This window comes from Prionailurus viverrinus, chromosome D3, assembly GCF_022837055.1.
Source record: "Prionailurus viverrinus isolate Anna chromosome D3, UM_Priviv_1.0, whole genome shotgun sequence".
NCBI classification, from domain to species: domain Eukaryota; kingdom Metazoa; phylum Chordata; class Mammalia; order Carnivora; family Felidae; genus Prionailurus; species Prionailurus viverrinus.
This window is the reverse complement of record NC_062572.1, coordinates 66716788-66731760: the sequence shown is the minus strand read 5'-3', so window position 1 is coordinate 66731760 and position 14973 is coordinate 66716788. Positions and strand designations below refer to the sequence as shown.

The 14973-nt window shown below is 42.0% G+C and overlaps 1 protein-coding gene across 4 annotated transcripts in view; it reads right to left on the bottom strand.

Annotated features, from left to right (window-relative positions):
• Positions 1 to 14973, bottom strand: part of SETBP1 (SET binding protein 1) — a 376861-nt gene that overhangs the window by 60563 nt on the left and 301325 nt on the right. Inside the window, exon 5 of one of the 4 annotated variants that reach the window (XM_047827606.1) lies at positions 523 to 821. The exons of the other annotated variants lie outside the window; for them this stretch is intronic. Coding sequence (XP_047683562.1) covers positions 772 to 821 — 50 coding nt within the window. The 3' untranslated portion in view covers positions 523 to 771. Of the gene's footprint in view, positions 1 to 522; positions 822 to 14973 lie in introns of those variants that run through there. 4 annotated transcript variants of the gene reach the window in all.

Below are 14973 nucleotides of genomic sequence, written 5' to 3'. Positions count from 1 at the left end.
GGATAGCTGTATGCTCGGGAATGGGTTGACTGGGATGGAACGCTAACTCTTCTACTAACAGCATGGTTAAGTCACAGAGTTTTCTCAACTTTGCACTTTATAAGCGAGGAGATACATAACTGGTGGAAATAGGACATGTTTTGGTGAAACTTTTTAAATGACTTCTTCCCACAAAGCACCCTCCACCAATCCTCCAGAGACCAGACCCTGGACAGACCGTGTATTCATGACTCACACTGCATCTCTGATCAACCAAAAAATTGGCTCTGTGCTGCACAGTTAGCCTGGTGTAATAGAGCCACACGAATATGACAATTCCTGTCTTCAAGACCTTAAGGTTTAGTTGCTATTGTGGGCTGAATTGTGTCCCCCACCCCCCAGAAAAAGACATGTTGGAGTCCTAACTAACCCCAGCGCCTCAGAATGTAACCTTATTTGCAGATAGTCTATATCAAGTTAAAATAAAGTCATTAGGGTGGACTGTAATCTAGTATGACTGAAGTCCTTATAAAAAGGGGAAATTTGGACACAGATACGAACACAGGGAGAACTCCGTATGAATATGAAGGCAGATATCAGGGCAAAAGGAGTACAGAAGTTTGCCAGAAAACCACTGGAAGTGAGGAGAGGCACGGAACAGATTCTCCCTCATTGTCCTCAGAAGGAACCAATCCTGCCAACATGTTGGTCTTGGACTTGTGTTCTCCAGGACCGTGAGACAGTACATTCCTCTTGTTTAAGCCATCCAGCTGACGGCACTCTGTTACTCTGTTACATTTGTTGCCCCAGCAAACTAATGCAGCAGCAGAGACTGAACAAACCTACAAAAAAAAAAACCAGCTGAAAGGCACAGTAGCAGAAACATATATTAACTAGGGGTGCTGAGTAGAAGGGGGGATATTCTGGTTAACAAAGTTTTTAAAACTTCATGGAGTAGGGAGGGCTTGAGTCAGGGTGCAAACAGTTTTAAAGCTTATTCCCTGATTTGGTGAGTCTCCAAGTGGTTTTGTATTTTGTCCCCTTGGGACCATGTTTATGGTACTTACATCCCTTTCCCTCAGTTTTATTTCACACTGTTCTTTTACCTACCTTAGCCCAGATCCAGTGTACATTTACTGGGAGCTGGTCTGAATGGTCTAGAAGTTCTTTCTCAATTTTAAGACTCTATTGGCCCTATAACCAGAACTCTATTAGGGGCCTCCTCTTAAAACAGGCCCATCTGCTGGCAGGTGTGCTGGAGATTCTTCTGCTCAGTCTTCCCACCATCAGAAATACCACTATTATGCTTCCTTTCACTTACTTGATGGTGAGCCTAAGAATGTTTTGACAAGCACCTTAATTTGGGGGATTTTTAAAGGGTTGACCGGGGCGCCTGGGTGGCTCAGTCGGCTAAGCGTCCAACTTCAGCTCAGGTCATGATCTCACAGTTTGTGAGTTCGAGCCCCGCATCGGGCTCTGTGCTGACAGCTCAGAGCCTGGAGCCTGCTTCAAATTCTATGTCTCCCTCTCTCTCTGCTCCTCCCCTGCTCACGCTCGGTCTCTCTCTCCTTCAAAAATAAATAAAAACATTAAAAAATAAATAAAAAATAAAGGGTTGACCATCAAGACTTTAGTTTTAGCAAATTTCAAAGACAAAATGTAATTAATTAATATCCTGAGGTTGTGCACTCTTATTATAATTTTTTTGTTTTCTTTAAAACATTTTTTAATGTTTGGTTATATATTTATACATATATTTATTTACTTAGAGAGAGAGTACAAGTGGGGGAGGGGCAGGGGGGGGTGGACAGAGGATCTAAAGCAGGCTCCAGGCTCTGAGCTGTCAGCACAGAGCCCGTTGCAGTGCTAGAACTCACAAACTGGGAGACCGTGACCTGAGCTGAAGTCGGACGCTTAACCAACTGAGCCACCCAGGTGTCGCCAAATTTTTCTTTGTATAGTGATAATGTTTGGCGTCTGTCTTGTCAACATCAGGTTTCATTCCTTTGCTGAGATTTTGTGGCAAAACCCTTACAGTACTTTGCAGATGACAGGTCTTCTACTGATTTACCTTAAAATTTTTTTAAATGTTTATTTACTTTTGAGAGAGAGAGAGAGAGAGAGAGAGAGAGGGCAAGGGGCAGAGAGAGAGGGAGACACAGAATCTGAAGCAGGCTCCAGACTCTAAGCTGTGAGCACAGAGCCCCACGCGGGGCTCGAACTCACGAACTGTGAGATCATAACCTGAGCTGAAGTCGGATGCTTAACCAACTGAGCCACCCAGAAGCCCCAACTTATTTACCTGTAAAATACCAATCACAATCCGCGAAATTCCTCTGTCTCATATCAGTTATATTCCTGATTTGTTCTCTGGTTATAATGATGGAGAAGCTTATCAGGATTGTTCCCACTATCAATTAGTGATGTTTTAAACATGACATGGGTAGCGAGCTGAAGAAAGAGAACTATTCTCTAAATCTCAGCAGAAAAGTCAGAGAATTGAACTTTACAGTTCAGAGACTCTGCAGGGTCCAGCGGCAGAGAGAAATATGTTCTCACCCTTGAGTGGAGTCCCTGATTTCACTGCCCGTACATGTAAAGAAATCTGTTACAAGCTGGATACAATTAACCTGGGGCTGCCGCTCTTTATGCCTACAAGAAGGAAGTGCGGTAAAAAATAAGGTGGTGAGATAAACCCCAGGTTGGCTCTCAGGAGACCCGATTCTCATCTTGGCTCAGTTTCTATCTACCAGAAGAATTGGCTGAATTCTCGAGATTTCTGTTTCCTCACAGGTAAGAAAACCAGAAGATATTTTTCAGTCCAAATATCCTGTGATTCTATACCAGGCATCTGGTTACACGACAGAAGATGGAGTGGAACAAAAGCATGGGTAGCAGAGATGTCCCGTGCCTTCTGCACAGTGCATGGAATAGGATGTGCCGTGGCAGGGTAAAATGAGGGTCTTGTTCGCACCAGACACGGGGACAGAAAAGATGACTTCAGAACGCCAAGAGCAACATCTATTTGGAACACTCTGATTTTCATGGCATGAATGGAAAAGAACCATTGTAAGCCCCTCTACTGAATCTTGCTCAAAGAAGAAGACAGCGTACATGGTATTTTGCCAGGGCTATGTTCATGTTTATGTCATGTGCTGCTTGATTCACAAGGTGAAACTGTTCCAGTGCAGGGTTCCTCAACTTCAGAACTCTTGATGTTTTTGAGTCAAGTGTGTGTGTGTGTGTGTGTGTGTGTGTGTGTGTGTGTGAAGGGAGATGGGTGTCCTGTGCCTTGCAGGGTATTTAGCAGTGTCCCTGGCCTCTACTCTTTAGATGTCGGCAGAAACCCTTCCCGATAGTATGACAACAAAAAATGTTTCCACACATTGCCAAATGTCTTCTGGGGGACAAAATCGTGCCAAGGTGAGAACCATTTCTCTAGTAGGATATAATCTTTCCCAAAGATTATCCACACCCAAATCATAGAACACAACTTTAAGAAAGGTCACCTCTCCTGATTTTTCAAGGAGAGCCACAGCATTAAACTCTTCCTGTCAATAGACATTGGAGTCCCTGGGCAACTAAGTGCTGTGTTAAGATTTAAAAAGTGTGACTTTCAGATTATTGCTATTTTATTTTTCATGACATTGCTTATTCCTCAGGCATCTAATGTGGATGAGGAGGCAGGATCTTTGGCGAACTCAGGTGAGGATGCTTTGATGGTGAGGATGTGGGTGGTCCCTGTTTACAGGGAGAAGCACTTGTTCTGAAGCTGTGCTCAAGGCAGACATTGCCGGGGTATTGGACTCATGATGGAGCTGGAAGTCTTTGGATTGCCATGCTCCTTGAATAGGGCAACAGCTCGCTGAGGAGGCCTTGACTCACATACATAGATGGCTTGTGATGGGAGGGAATCATCACGGAAGGCAAATAATACATCCCAACAATACTGCCATTGTTCAAATGTTGCTCAAAGTTTGGAACCATTCAAACTAGATTGTGAGGCAACCAACAAAATCAGTCTCAGGATCCTGTGATAATCATGAATTGGGAACTAAAAACATATACTGATTCACTAGTGCTGTGGACAGAGGATGAAGGTTTTCCCTGATTCAGTATATGTAAAGGAAAATGCACCAAAGTCTCTAGAAGCAAGTCCAGGAATATTCCAAAAATTCTTTGAGGAATGGCAGCTTTATGGTATGGATATATCCTCTTAAGACAAAGACCTTTTCATTTGACTTGGTACATATCCTTATATTTCTTAAATGGTTTAATCTAATTACTTAATACTGATCCCTCATATATACCAAAGTAGGCATCCCACCTCACCCCTAAAACCCAAGTCTTTAACTACTAATCAATGTGCAAAGAAGTAGTGAGAATTAAGGCCCCCACAGCTCTGGTCTTCAGCCAAGTTTGTATGGTCCCCTGAGGATCACATTTCCAACTGACCCCTGACAACTGGCCTGAAAAGGTGAAAAGAAACAAAAGAAGGAAAAGAAAAGGAAAGAAGCTCGGTACTATCTTCTCAAGTGGGGTCCTTGCTGAGGTCTGAGCACTCTGGAGAAAGAACCACAACATACCAGCAAAAACTGGAGCCTACAGGTACAAGGGTAAAACCACCCACACAACGTAATAACAAGCAGCACTTAAAATTTGGCAGTGTCCTTGGAAACGTTTACAGGCTTACACACATAATTATAAAAGAGAGAGGGTGTGGAGGGAGAGATGAGGGAAAAGAGGGGATGAATAAAAGAGCTGTTCCATTCCTGGCCGCCATTAATAGCACCGAATTATAATAAATCCCAAGGGATAGGAAGAACAGTATTGAGACAAACACTAAATTCCAGGGGAGACCAGACCTGTGTTTTAAAAACAGGGCCATGTGCTTTGGAAGGAATGTTGTGTGCTTAGTCTTGTTTATAACATGGCAGAGGATTCAAGAATGTAATCTGTTTCTCTTGACAAAAAAAAAGAAAAAAAAATCCCCTCAACCCTCACCCTCCACCACCCTTTCCACCCCTTACCACGTTCCGATCCCAGATCTGACAGATGGGATTCTATAGTGAATTTCTGGAATGCTTGGTTTGGGCCTGTCTTTCATCAGTGTAGCTAGGTGATGGAGTGGCTTTGTTTTTTCAGAAAGAGATCAATGTGCGGAAGTGAGGATTTTCTGAGGGAGTTTTTCAGACTTGCTGGATCTGAGGTATTTTTAGGGAAGGTTTTTGTTTTGTTTTGTTTTGGTTTGGTTTTTGGAGGCAGGGGCTTTGGCCGATGCACCAGATCTAGAGACGGAGGGAGGGGCATCACCCTCGAACTCTGTGGGGACAAAATCCCGCTCTGACTTCATTCTCTTACAAGTTTCCTGAGGATTCTCAGAACGAGTTAACTCAGAGTGAGTGTAGTACAGTCAAAGAGCATGGACCTGGGGTCTAATGTCTTTTCTAACTCTCCTTGGTTGCACCATCTTGGGCATGTTACTAGGCCCGTCTAAACCTCAATTTCCCTAATGCAAAAGGAGAGTAGCAAGATCTGCATTGCAGAGAGCTTGTGAGGCTCAAATCAGAACATAACTGTAAAGCAACTAGCGGTGGGCCAGCACACAGGGTGCAATCTGAAATGTTACTTCCTGTCCCACTGAGGTTCCCTTGGAGCATGATGGGATGGAGAGGGCAGAGTTGGAAGAGCCTGTAAAGCACATCTGTCCCAGCCTCCTCCTCAGACAGGGATCCCTTCTACCACATCCCCAACAGATGGGAAATCCACGCTCTGCTTGGCAGGGATGAACGCAGCAGGCAGGGATGAAATGAGAGGCCCACCACCTCCCGAGGGGTCCATCCTGTGTGGACAGGCTCTCACTGTTGGGAAGCTCTTCCTGTGAGTCAGCATTTGCTTCCCTCCACTTTCTACTCACTTAGAATACTGAGATTTAAAAGCAACAACAAGACCACTAACAGTTCTTGTGCACCTACTTCACATCATGCACTGGCCTAGGGGTTTTTCAGGCATTACTGGATTTGATCCTCACAGTTCCCAATGAAGCAGAAATTAATATTGCCCTCCTAATGCAGATGAGGAAACCAAGGCTTTGAGAGGCGATGCAACCTTCCGGAAATGTCTTGCATAGCAAGTGGAAGAGCTGAGACTTGAACCCAAGTCAGTCTGACTCCAGATTCATGCAGTGATCCTTAGACTACATGGCTGCCCTCGGCAACCTGAGCATGTAGTGTTGTGTTAGATTCAGAGGAAGTGCTCAGCAAATGCAGAATGAGTGAATGAATGAACAAATGAACATGTGCTAAAGAAGCATCCTGTTGCATGGGGCACCTGTGTGGCTCAGTCGGTTAAGTGTCTGATTTAGGCTCAGGTCATGATCTCGGGGTCTGTGAGTTCGAGCCCCGCGTCGGGCTCTGTGCTGACCACTCAGAGCCTGGAGCCTGTTTCAGATTCTGTATCTCCCTCTCTCTCTGACCCTCCACCATTCATGCTCTGTCTCCTTCTGTCTCAAAAATAAATAAACGTTAAAAAAAATTAAAAAAAAAAAAGAAGCATCCTATTGCAAAGTAGTCAGGAGCTGCAGTGCTACAAACTATGTTCTGTTGGGTCCTTTGGTACCTACTGGCTCATGCTGTCTTTGGAACTTAGCATCACATTTAAGCAGACACAAATATCAAGTATGCACTCTGTCTAGTGTAACGTTTCCTAGGGGTGTGTGTGTGTGTGTGTGTGTGTGTGTGAGTGTGTGTGTATGTGCACGCGCATTTTTAGTGGTGCACCCTGGATCTAGTTGTATAGATTTTTAGCAGCATATTAGTTACTGTTTAAGGTCCTTTATTATATTCCTAAAAACTACTCTGCTTTATCTTTTTTTTCAGTGAGAAAATCATAAAATGGAAAAGATATAGAAATCTGAGAGATTTGCTTATCATGTCTAAAACATACATGTATATTTTTAATTTTAAACTTGCACTTAATAAGATTTAGATACATTTTGAATTTTTTTAAATGTTTATTATTTTTTGAGAGAGAGAGGGAGAGTGCGAGCAGGGAAGGGCAGAGACAGAGAGGGAGACACAGAATCTGAAGCAGGCTCCAGGCTCTGAGCTGTCAGCACAGAGCCTGATGCAGGGCTCGAACTCACAAACCACAAGATCATGACCTGAGCTGACCTTGGAAGCTTAACAGACTGAGCCACCCAGGTGCCCCTAGACAGATACATTTTGAACAGATTTTGTGGCAGGTGGGGGAAGCTTTGTAACGATACACAGGGCTCTACCCAGTCTCCAACCCTATTCCATATCTTCTCTCCCCACCTCCCCAAACCCCTACTGTTTTCAGTCAGGAGCATGTACAGAAAACCTCTGGATGACACATAGGCTGCCCAGCATCCTGGCTGCCCACTGCAGCCCCTGCTTTGCCCCTGGGCCTGGTTCTCATCTCTGGCTCCTGCTTTTCCCTTGTGACTGTGGACTCTGCCTTGTGACTTGATTCTACTGATCCAAGTGTACACTTCTCTGTTCAAGTCCAGTGTCTGCACTGGTTCCCTAATGACCAAGACCAGCCTCCTGTTTCATCCTCTACTAGGGATGGGAGTTTTGTCTCAGAAGCCCAGTGTAGGCATCCTTATGCCAAATCAGATCCCTGTTGTGTAAACACCATCTGAGGCCCATTGTTGGCCTTTGCGAGGAAGTCAGAATCCAATGCTAGTAGGGGAGGCAGGCATGCAAACATAGCATTGTGATATAACATAACATCGGACTATGGACAAAGGAATGGTGGCAACTATAATCTTTGGTTAAGTAAAGAAGGACTAACAATCCTTTTGTGTTTTGCTTTTTTTCTCTCTCTTGGTTAAACATTGTAACTCAGCTATATTTAATTTCACTGTGATCAGTCACAAACGCTTGATAAGAAAACTTGCAGACTGTAAGCGACTAGTGGCAGGGAGTAACTATTATCTTATTAGTTTCATTGTCAATTATTCAGCATTTCATGATGTGCAATTATGTCCTCAAAATTACTTGTGTGTCATGTTGAGGGCTGAGCATACATAGACAATTTGATTCAACCACCATGAAATGGATTAACCAGGTCAGCTAATTTTAGCAATGCAGGAAAACTCATTGCTATTATATTCCCCTTTACTATGGAGCATTGGTAAGAGGGTTTGTCACGAGTTAGGTTGTTCTAAGTCTCTATCCCATTGTGTATAAGTATAGACAAAGCCCTACGTTCATAACCCATTAATGTCAGATAAAATATGCAAGTCATATAGATACACACTGAACATATCCCAGAGTTCTTTCCAGCTATCATTTAGCAGATAATATCAAGACTATAGACTTCTCACATTCCCACCCACTCATAATACAAATTAAAATAGTGAGAATATAAGAATGAAAATTTTATTTTTGGACTTTTAAAGTGTCATTCTTATGCTGTGTTCTGGATGCTCTTTAAAAAAAAAGTTTGTTTATTGGGGGAGGGGGTGGGTGGGAGGGGCGGAGAGAGAGGGAGAGAGAATCCCAAGCAGGCTCCACACCATCAGTGTAGAGCCTGATGTGGGGCTTGATCTCATGAGCTGTGAGATCATGACCTGAGCCAAAATCCAAAATTGGATGCCTAACTGACTGAGCCTCCCAGGCAACCCTAGATGCTCTTTTAAATTTTTACATAATCAGTGAATCAGAACTTATTGGAAACTTTTGGTTCTCAGCCTGAGTTAGCCCCTATAGGGCTCAAAAGTAGGATGGCACCTGAGGACTTTTCTGCTCTTGTATAATCAAGAGTCTGGTTAGGGAGACCAAACTTGCCTGGAGGATTCTCCTCAAACAACTTGAAACCATGCATAAGTAGGTCTCATTGATAATCAGAGCTATAGGAGTTAAAAAAAATGATTTTTATGAGCTAGAATAAATAGGAGGAGCTCCTTTATGTAGGAGTAAGACCTTAGTGGAGGCTAGATGGATGCTCAGGATAATTGACTGTTTATTACATAAGAACCAGAAGATTCTATCCCCAAATATATAAGGTTGATGTTAATAGCTTACGGCATCATTACCTCTGTTTCAACTGGAACTGGAACTGTCCTGTCCTGTCTTTTTTTCTCATCAAGCCATCAAGCTCGAGAAGTCCCAGTTGTCAATTAACAAGTGTTTTCTGTTAGGATTATTTTAGAACTACTTCTCACAAAACAGCAATAAATAATATTGTTACGGCATTCTGGTACTGTAGGTGGGCACACCATAAACCGACGTCCCATGTCGAGCCCTCCCACCATTATCCCCACTGCTTGACTTTAGATTGCTCACAGCATGGAGAGGAGGGTGAGAGATACATTGGGGGGTGAGTGTATTTCTCAGCATCTTTCCAATGAGGCCTCGAGAGCTATCTACAGATCTAGCTGTATATGGAAAAGGAACGGCAGCCGTTTAGATCAGCGCTGGAAGCTGTGAATACAGTCAATATGTCTACTGAATGGTACATATGTTTGACTAGAAACAGACACATGGGTTTATGTGTATACAATTTCAGTCTGTGCAGGGCAAGTGAATTCTCTGGGGTCCTTGATGCTCACCACTCAACCTTGAAGAGAAAAGCTCTAAAACTGGCCCAAAATAAGGGAGAGGTAGCCATAGATTAGTGAAGACCGGGGCGAGTTCCTAGAATAACTAGACTCCCCTGTAAGTGGGCCACCAACCCCACTCACATGTTTTCCTTATATGCGGGTGCTGCTGGAAATGCCCCAGTGAAGGCACAGCACAGCCTCGGATTCCATGTCCCCTCTCTGCCCCTGAAATACCACACACACTTGCTCACCACGGTGCCCACCCATTACTGGCCTGGCTTCTTCAAAGCCCTGAAGAACTGTAAAGATCCCAATCTCCCTTCCCTTTAACTAGAGCAGGGGCTGCTAAACGGCCTCTTGCTGCCTTTTGCGTGTGGTGCTAATTAACACGATCCAAGTTACAATATGTGTTAAAGATTCCAGTTTTGTTACTTATTTAATGAGCTTTGTGGGATTTGAACATGAGGCTCGAAGTAGCAGGGGAAACCTCATAATTAGTTTCAATTACAAGAAGTTCCTACGCATTAAGACTATTTGATGAACTGCAGAAGGAAGGAACTACCGACCAGATACAAATCACTAATTTTGTTGCATTTATTATTATACTTATTTTCTTCCTAATTAGTACTGATTGGCTTATGATCCTAATTAATGCAAAGGAATTTGGAATGGTATACAATGGTATGGATTAGAAGACGCCAGCATGCACAACTGCTACATTATTGCTAATTGTTATTTACACGAGGCCTGGAAGACTAAGTAATGCAATGCCTAATTAGCATTAAAGATATGGTATCCATTTCCAATTTACACTAAAGCAATGGAGATCAAATTGTTAGTTTAAAAAGCTCAATCTTTAGATTCCAAGAATTGCACCATGGCATAGTGACCTCCACCTGAGGGGAGACTGTTTTTTCTTGTCTTCAACTGCATCTTGCCAGGGCTTGGCTAGAACTTTGCAAAAAAAAAAGTTACACTGGAATACTCAGCATCACACTGGCAATGGGCTGTGGTGCTTAAGGATTAGAGCTGGGAGCCAACTGGCAAAGAGGCCAAGCATAAGGCCTCTGTTTACTGCAAGTGGAGGTGTGTGTGCTTGCTGGAGAATGGGGTCTTGTGATGGTAGGCTTCTGGGAAGACCTCAGCCCATCGTGACGTCATGGTGACTGTGAGTGATGCCCATGGAATACTAGGGATGCCTGTTCTGGGGAGCCGGATGATCAGCCAGGATCAGAGGGGGCAGATGCGGCCTGCCTGATGCAGCTTGCTGAGAACAAAGAGAAGGCCTTGGAACAAACAGACTTAAATTTCAACTGTCACTCAAACACCCTCACACAGCCCTGTTCATCTCTGATTACACCACTTTTCTTATGGCAAATGCTGGCCCCCAATCTAATCATCTGCACTCCCCTGGTGAGTGACAGGGCTCAAAGTAAACATGCCAGGTATATACCCTTTGGCTGAGACCTGCCCCTACTTCCTGTCACTGCTTCTGCATGGAAGTTTCTATCTACTTTGCCAGTTCCCTCTGCCCCTTTCTTCAATCAGCCCCTAATCTTTCCCCGTTTTCTGTCTGTCTTCTCCTTTGCTTCTGCCTTAACCAATCCCCTTTGGGATGAAAAGGAAGGATATTGAAGGAGCCAGGAGACCTGCCTGACTTGACCTTACAAGAGTCATTTCCCATCTCAGGATTTGAGGTTCTCTGTTGTATGAGGCAGAAATGCTAACATCTGCTGTTCTGTCCCTTCCTGACTGCAGTGCCTAGAACCTCGAACGGATAACACAGGTGAAAGCCCTTTAGAAGTTATAGAGTTGTATATATGTGGGAAGGATTCTTAGAATCAGTTCAACCATTTTATCTTCACTGGGAGAGCTATCAGTGCCCCACGGAGTGAAGGTTAAGGCAAGAAGGTTAAGGCCACGGTGCTTCCCTTTCTCACTGTGGTGCTGACACAGCAAAGAGGCACTTCCCAGAGGTGACCTTAGAGCTGAACTGAGTCAAGGAGGGAAGGAGAAGACCCTTAACTCCACACGGAAGTTCCTTTTCTCCACAGGTTCTGAGTGTGTTATACACTGATGGTCCCATGACACTGAAAATCTGGGCCAGTGTGAGCAGACTCTAGTTTATGTAATTCTCTGAGGGATTGTTTCAAGACTTTTCATATTCCAGGTAAACATCCTTCCTGGCCATTAGGCTTTATTTAAAGATGCTATCCTCTGGAGCCTTGTCAGTATTTTACATAACATAAGCTCTGTATTGGGTTTTGGGGATCACCTCATTCAAAGTTCACAATGGTCCTGTTGAGTTTTGATTTCTTAAATTTGGGAAAAGACATTTTCCTGACAAAAATCAAAAAAATTCATTTGCCAAAGTTACATGCCTGATATAAGTATATAATATAAAATATATACCATTTCCCCCCAAGACAAATAGTTATGGCCATAGGAAATTCATTATTTACTCCATTTTTAATTAGTTAATAAAATAGCCATGTTAAGAAAACTTAATGTCACACACTTTACACAAATTTTTGAAATTGTATGATATGTCACACCTCATACATACTAAGCATATACACATACAGTATGCATGTATTCTATACATGTATACAAATTTGGACCGCAGACATTATATATAATTATCCGTGTATGTTGTATATATTTGTATGTATATGTACATTTAAAAATGTGCTCTTCACATGTTTGCTTACAAAATATAAACAACATGGCCAGTTATGAATTTACTACCATGTAGCTTAAGACACAGGGTATTGCCAATACCTGTGACCTTCCCATGTATGTTACCTTCACTCCCGACACAGTACCTTTGACTAAACTTGAAAAAGGTGACCCCCTTCCTTCGAGTTGAGATGCATTGTTCACACTAGGGTAAAAAGCTTGGGAGTAGCTTTCAAAGGTCTAGATTTTAGCTTCAATCACTCTCTTGGCTGGATATCCTTGTGTGATGTACAGAAATCCATAGGCAACCCTGCCCAACCTCCCTTTCCTTGTAGTTTTATCATATATACGCAGACACATGGACCATGAATGCCATATTGCTTCTTTTTTTATACTTTTGAACCTGATAGAAATAGTCATATGTTCTTCTTGGTCAACATCCTATTTCTGAGATTCATCCAGGCTAATACATGTAGTTGTGGCTGGGTTGCTAATTTTCTTTGCTAATAGCATTCATTTGTGTAAATAACCTACAATTTACTGATCCATTTACCTGTCAGTGGACACCCAAGTTGTGCCCAGTATTTTGTTAATGTTTTTTTTAAAATGTTTTTTAAAATTTATTTCTGAGGGGGAGGGGCAGAGAGGGAAACACAGAATCTGAAGCAGGCTCCAGGTTCTGAGCTGTCAGCACAAGCCCGATGCTAGGCTCAAACCCATGAACCATGAAATCACGACCTGAGCTGAAGTCAGACACTTAACTGACTGAGCCACCCAGGTGCCCCCAGTATTTTGTTATTAAAAAAAAAATGAGTGTTTGGCATATCTTTCCTCATGCATGTGTGCACGAATTCCTCTACAGGAGATACTTAGGAATGGAGCAGCTGCGATTTTACCAAATGATGTCAAATTGTTCTTCAAAATGATTGTAGCAACTGATACTCTCAATGGCAGTATTGCTGTATAACCTCTCCAACCCTGGGTCTTATCAGATTTTAATTGTTGCCAATATGGTGGACATGGCTTTCATTTGCATTTTCCTGATTACAAATGAAGCTGACAATGTTTCTGGTGTCCTCTTATGTGAAATGCCCTTGCATGTCTTTCATCCAGGTTGTTTTGTTTGTTTGTTTTTGTTTTGTTTTTTGTTACCAGGTTGCTTGCCTTTTCTTAGTAAACTGTAGGAATGCTGTAAATATTCAGAATCCTTCACCTTTGTTGGTTATATGTGAAGCAAATACTTTCCCAGTTGGTAGTTTATCTTTACAATGTCTTTTGATAAACACTTTTTATTAAGAGAGATTTATCAATTCTTTATAGTTTTCACTTTTTTTTGCCTTAAGAAATACTTTCTCATCCTGAGGTCATAAAGTGTTTTCTAAAAATTTTTTTTTCAACGTTTATCTTATTTTGGGGACAGAGAGAGACAGAGCATGAACGAGGGAGGGGCAGAGAGAGAGGGAGACACAGAATCAGAAACAGGCTCCAGGTTCTGAGCCATCAGCCCAGAGCCTGACGCGGGGCTCGAACTCACGGACCGCGAGATCGTGACCTGGCTGAAGTCGGACGCTTAGCCAACTGCGCCACCCAGGCGCCCCAATGTTTTCTAAAATTTTAAAGTTTCAGCTATCTCATTTAATTATGCACCTGAAAGTGTATTTTAATACATGGTGTTTTGTGTATTTGGATACATGGTGGGGTAAGTCTCTCCATCTTTTTTTCTTTAGGAGGACGTTACTTATTTATGAATCTGCCATTTATGTCCTTCATATGAGTTTTAGATTTATCTTATAAAGTTAAAAAAAATCTTCTTGTTGAAATTTTGACTGGAATTCCATCAAACCTATAGGTCAGTTGGAGAGAATTGATACCTTTATGATAATGAGTGTATCCATCAATAAATAGCTTCCCAATCTCATTTTTTGTGTACTTCAGTAAGTCTCAATTTTAAAAATGAAATCATGCACATATTCTTTTTATCTGTTTGTAGGTAACTTATTTTTGTTATTATGAATCTGCATTTCTAAATACCTGCAATAAATAGAAATATACACCAAAAAGGCTTTTCCGTATTTATTTAGTAATTTTATCTTATTATACTTTTATCAATTTTGATAACTTGTACATGTATTGTTTCTGGATTTAAATGTAATCATTTCATAAGCTATTCTCTTTTTACTTTTCCAAACCTTATACCATTTATTTCTTTGACTCTCCTTATCTTGCTGGCTGAGACCTTTAATGCAACTTTGAATACAAGTGTTTATAGAGGGCATCCTTGCCTTCTTCTGATATTAAAGGGGAGGCTTCTAATGTTTCACTGTTAGATATGAGGCCTACTGGAGGCTTTTCTCTTGATATCCTTTACCAGGATAAGGAAGTTTCTTTCTTAGATTGCAGAAAGCTTTTGTCACAAATGAATGTTGACTTTTATCGGATGACTTCTGTATCAATTGAGATAATCATCTGGCTTTTTCCTTTTGTTCTGTTAATATGGGGAATCACATTAATATATTTTCTAATGTCAAATCAAAATTGTATTCCTGAGTTAAATCAAATTTTCTCAGAATGTATCCTTTAAAATTCATGGCTACGTTAGTTTTTCCATTATTTTGTTTGGAATGTTTACATCTATGTTTATGTGTGGGATTGACCGTCTATTTGTTTTTCTTATTCTGTGTTCATCTGATAGTGATCTAGACTGCATCTTGGGGAGAGTTCCCTCTTCTCTGCTATGGGCAAGT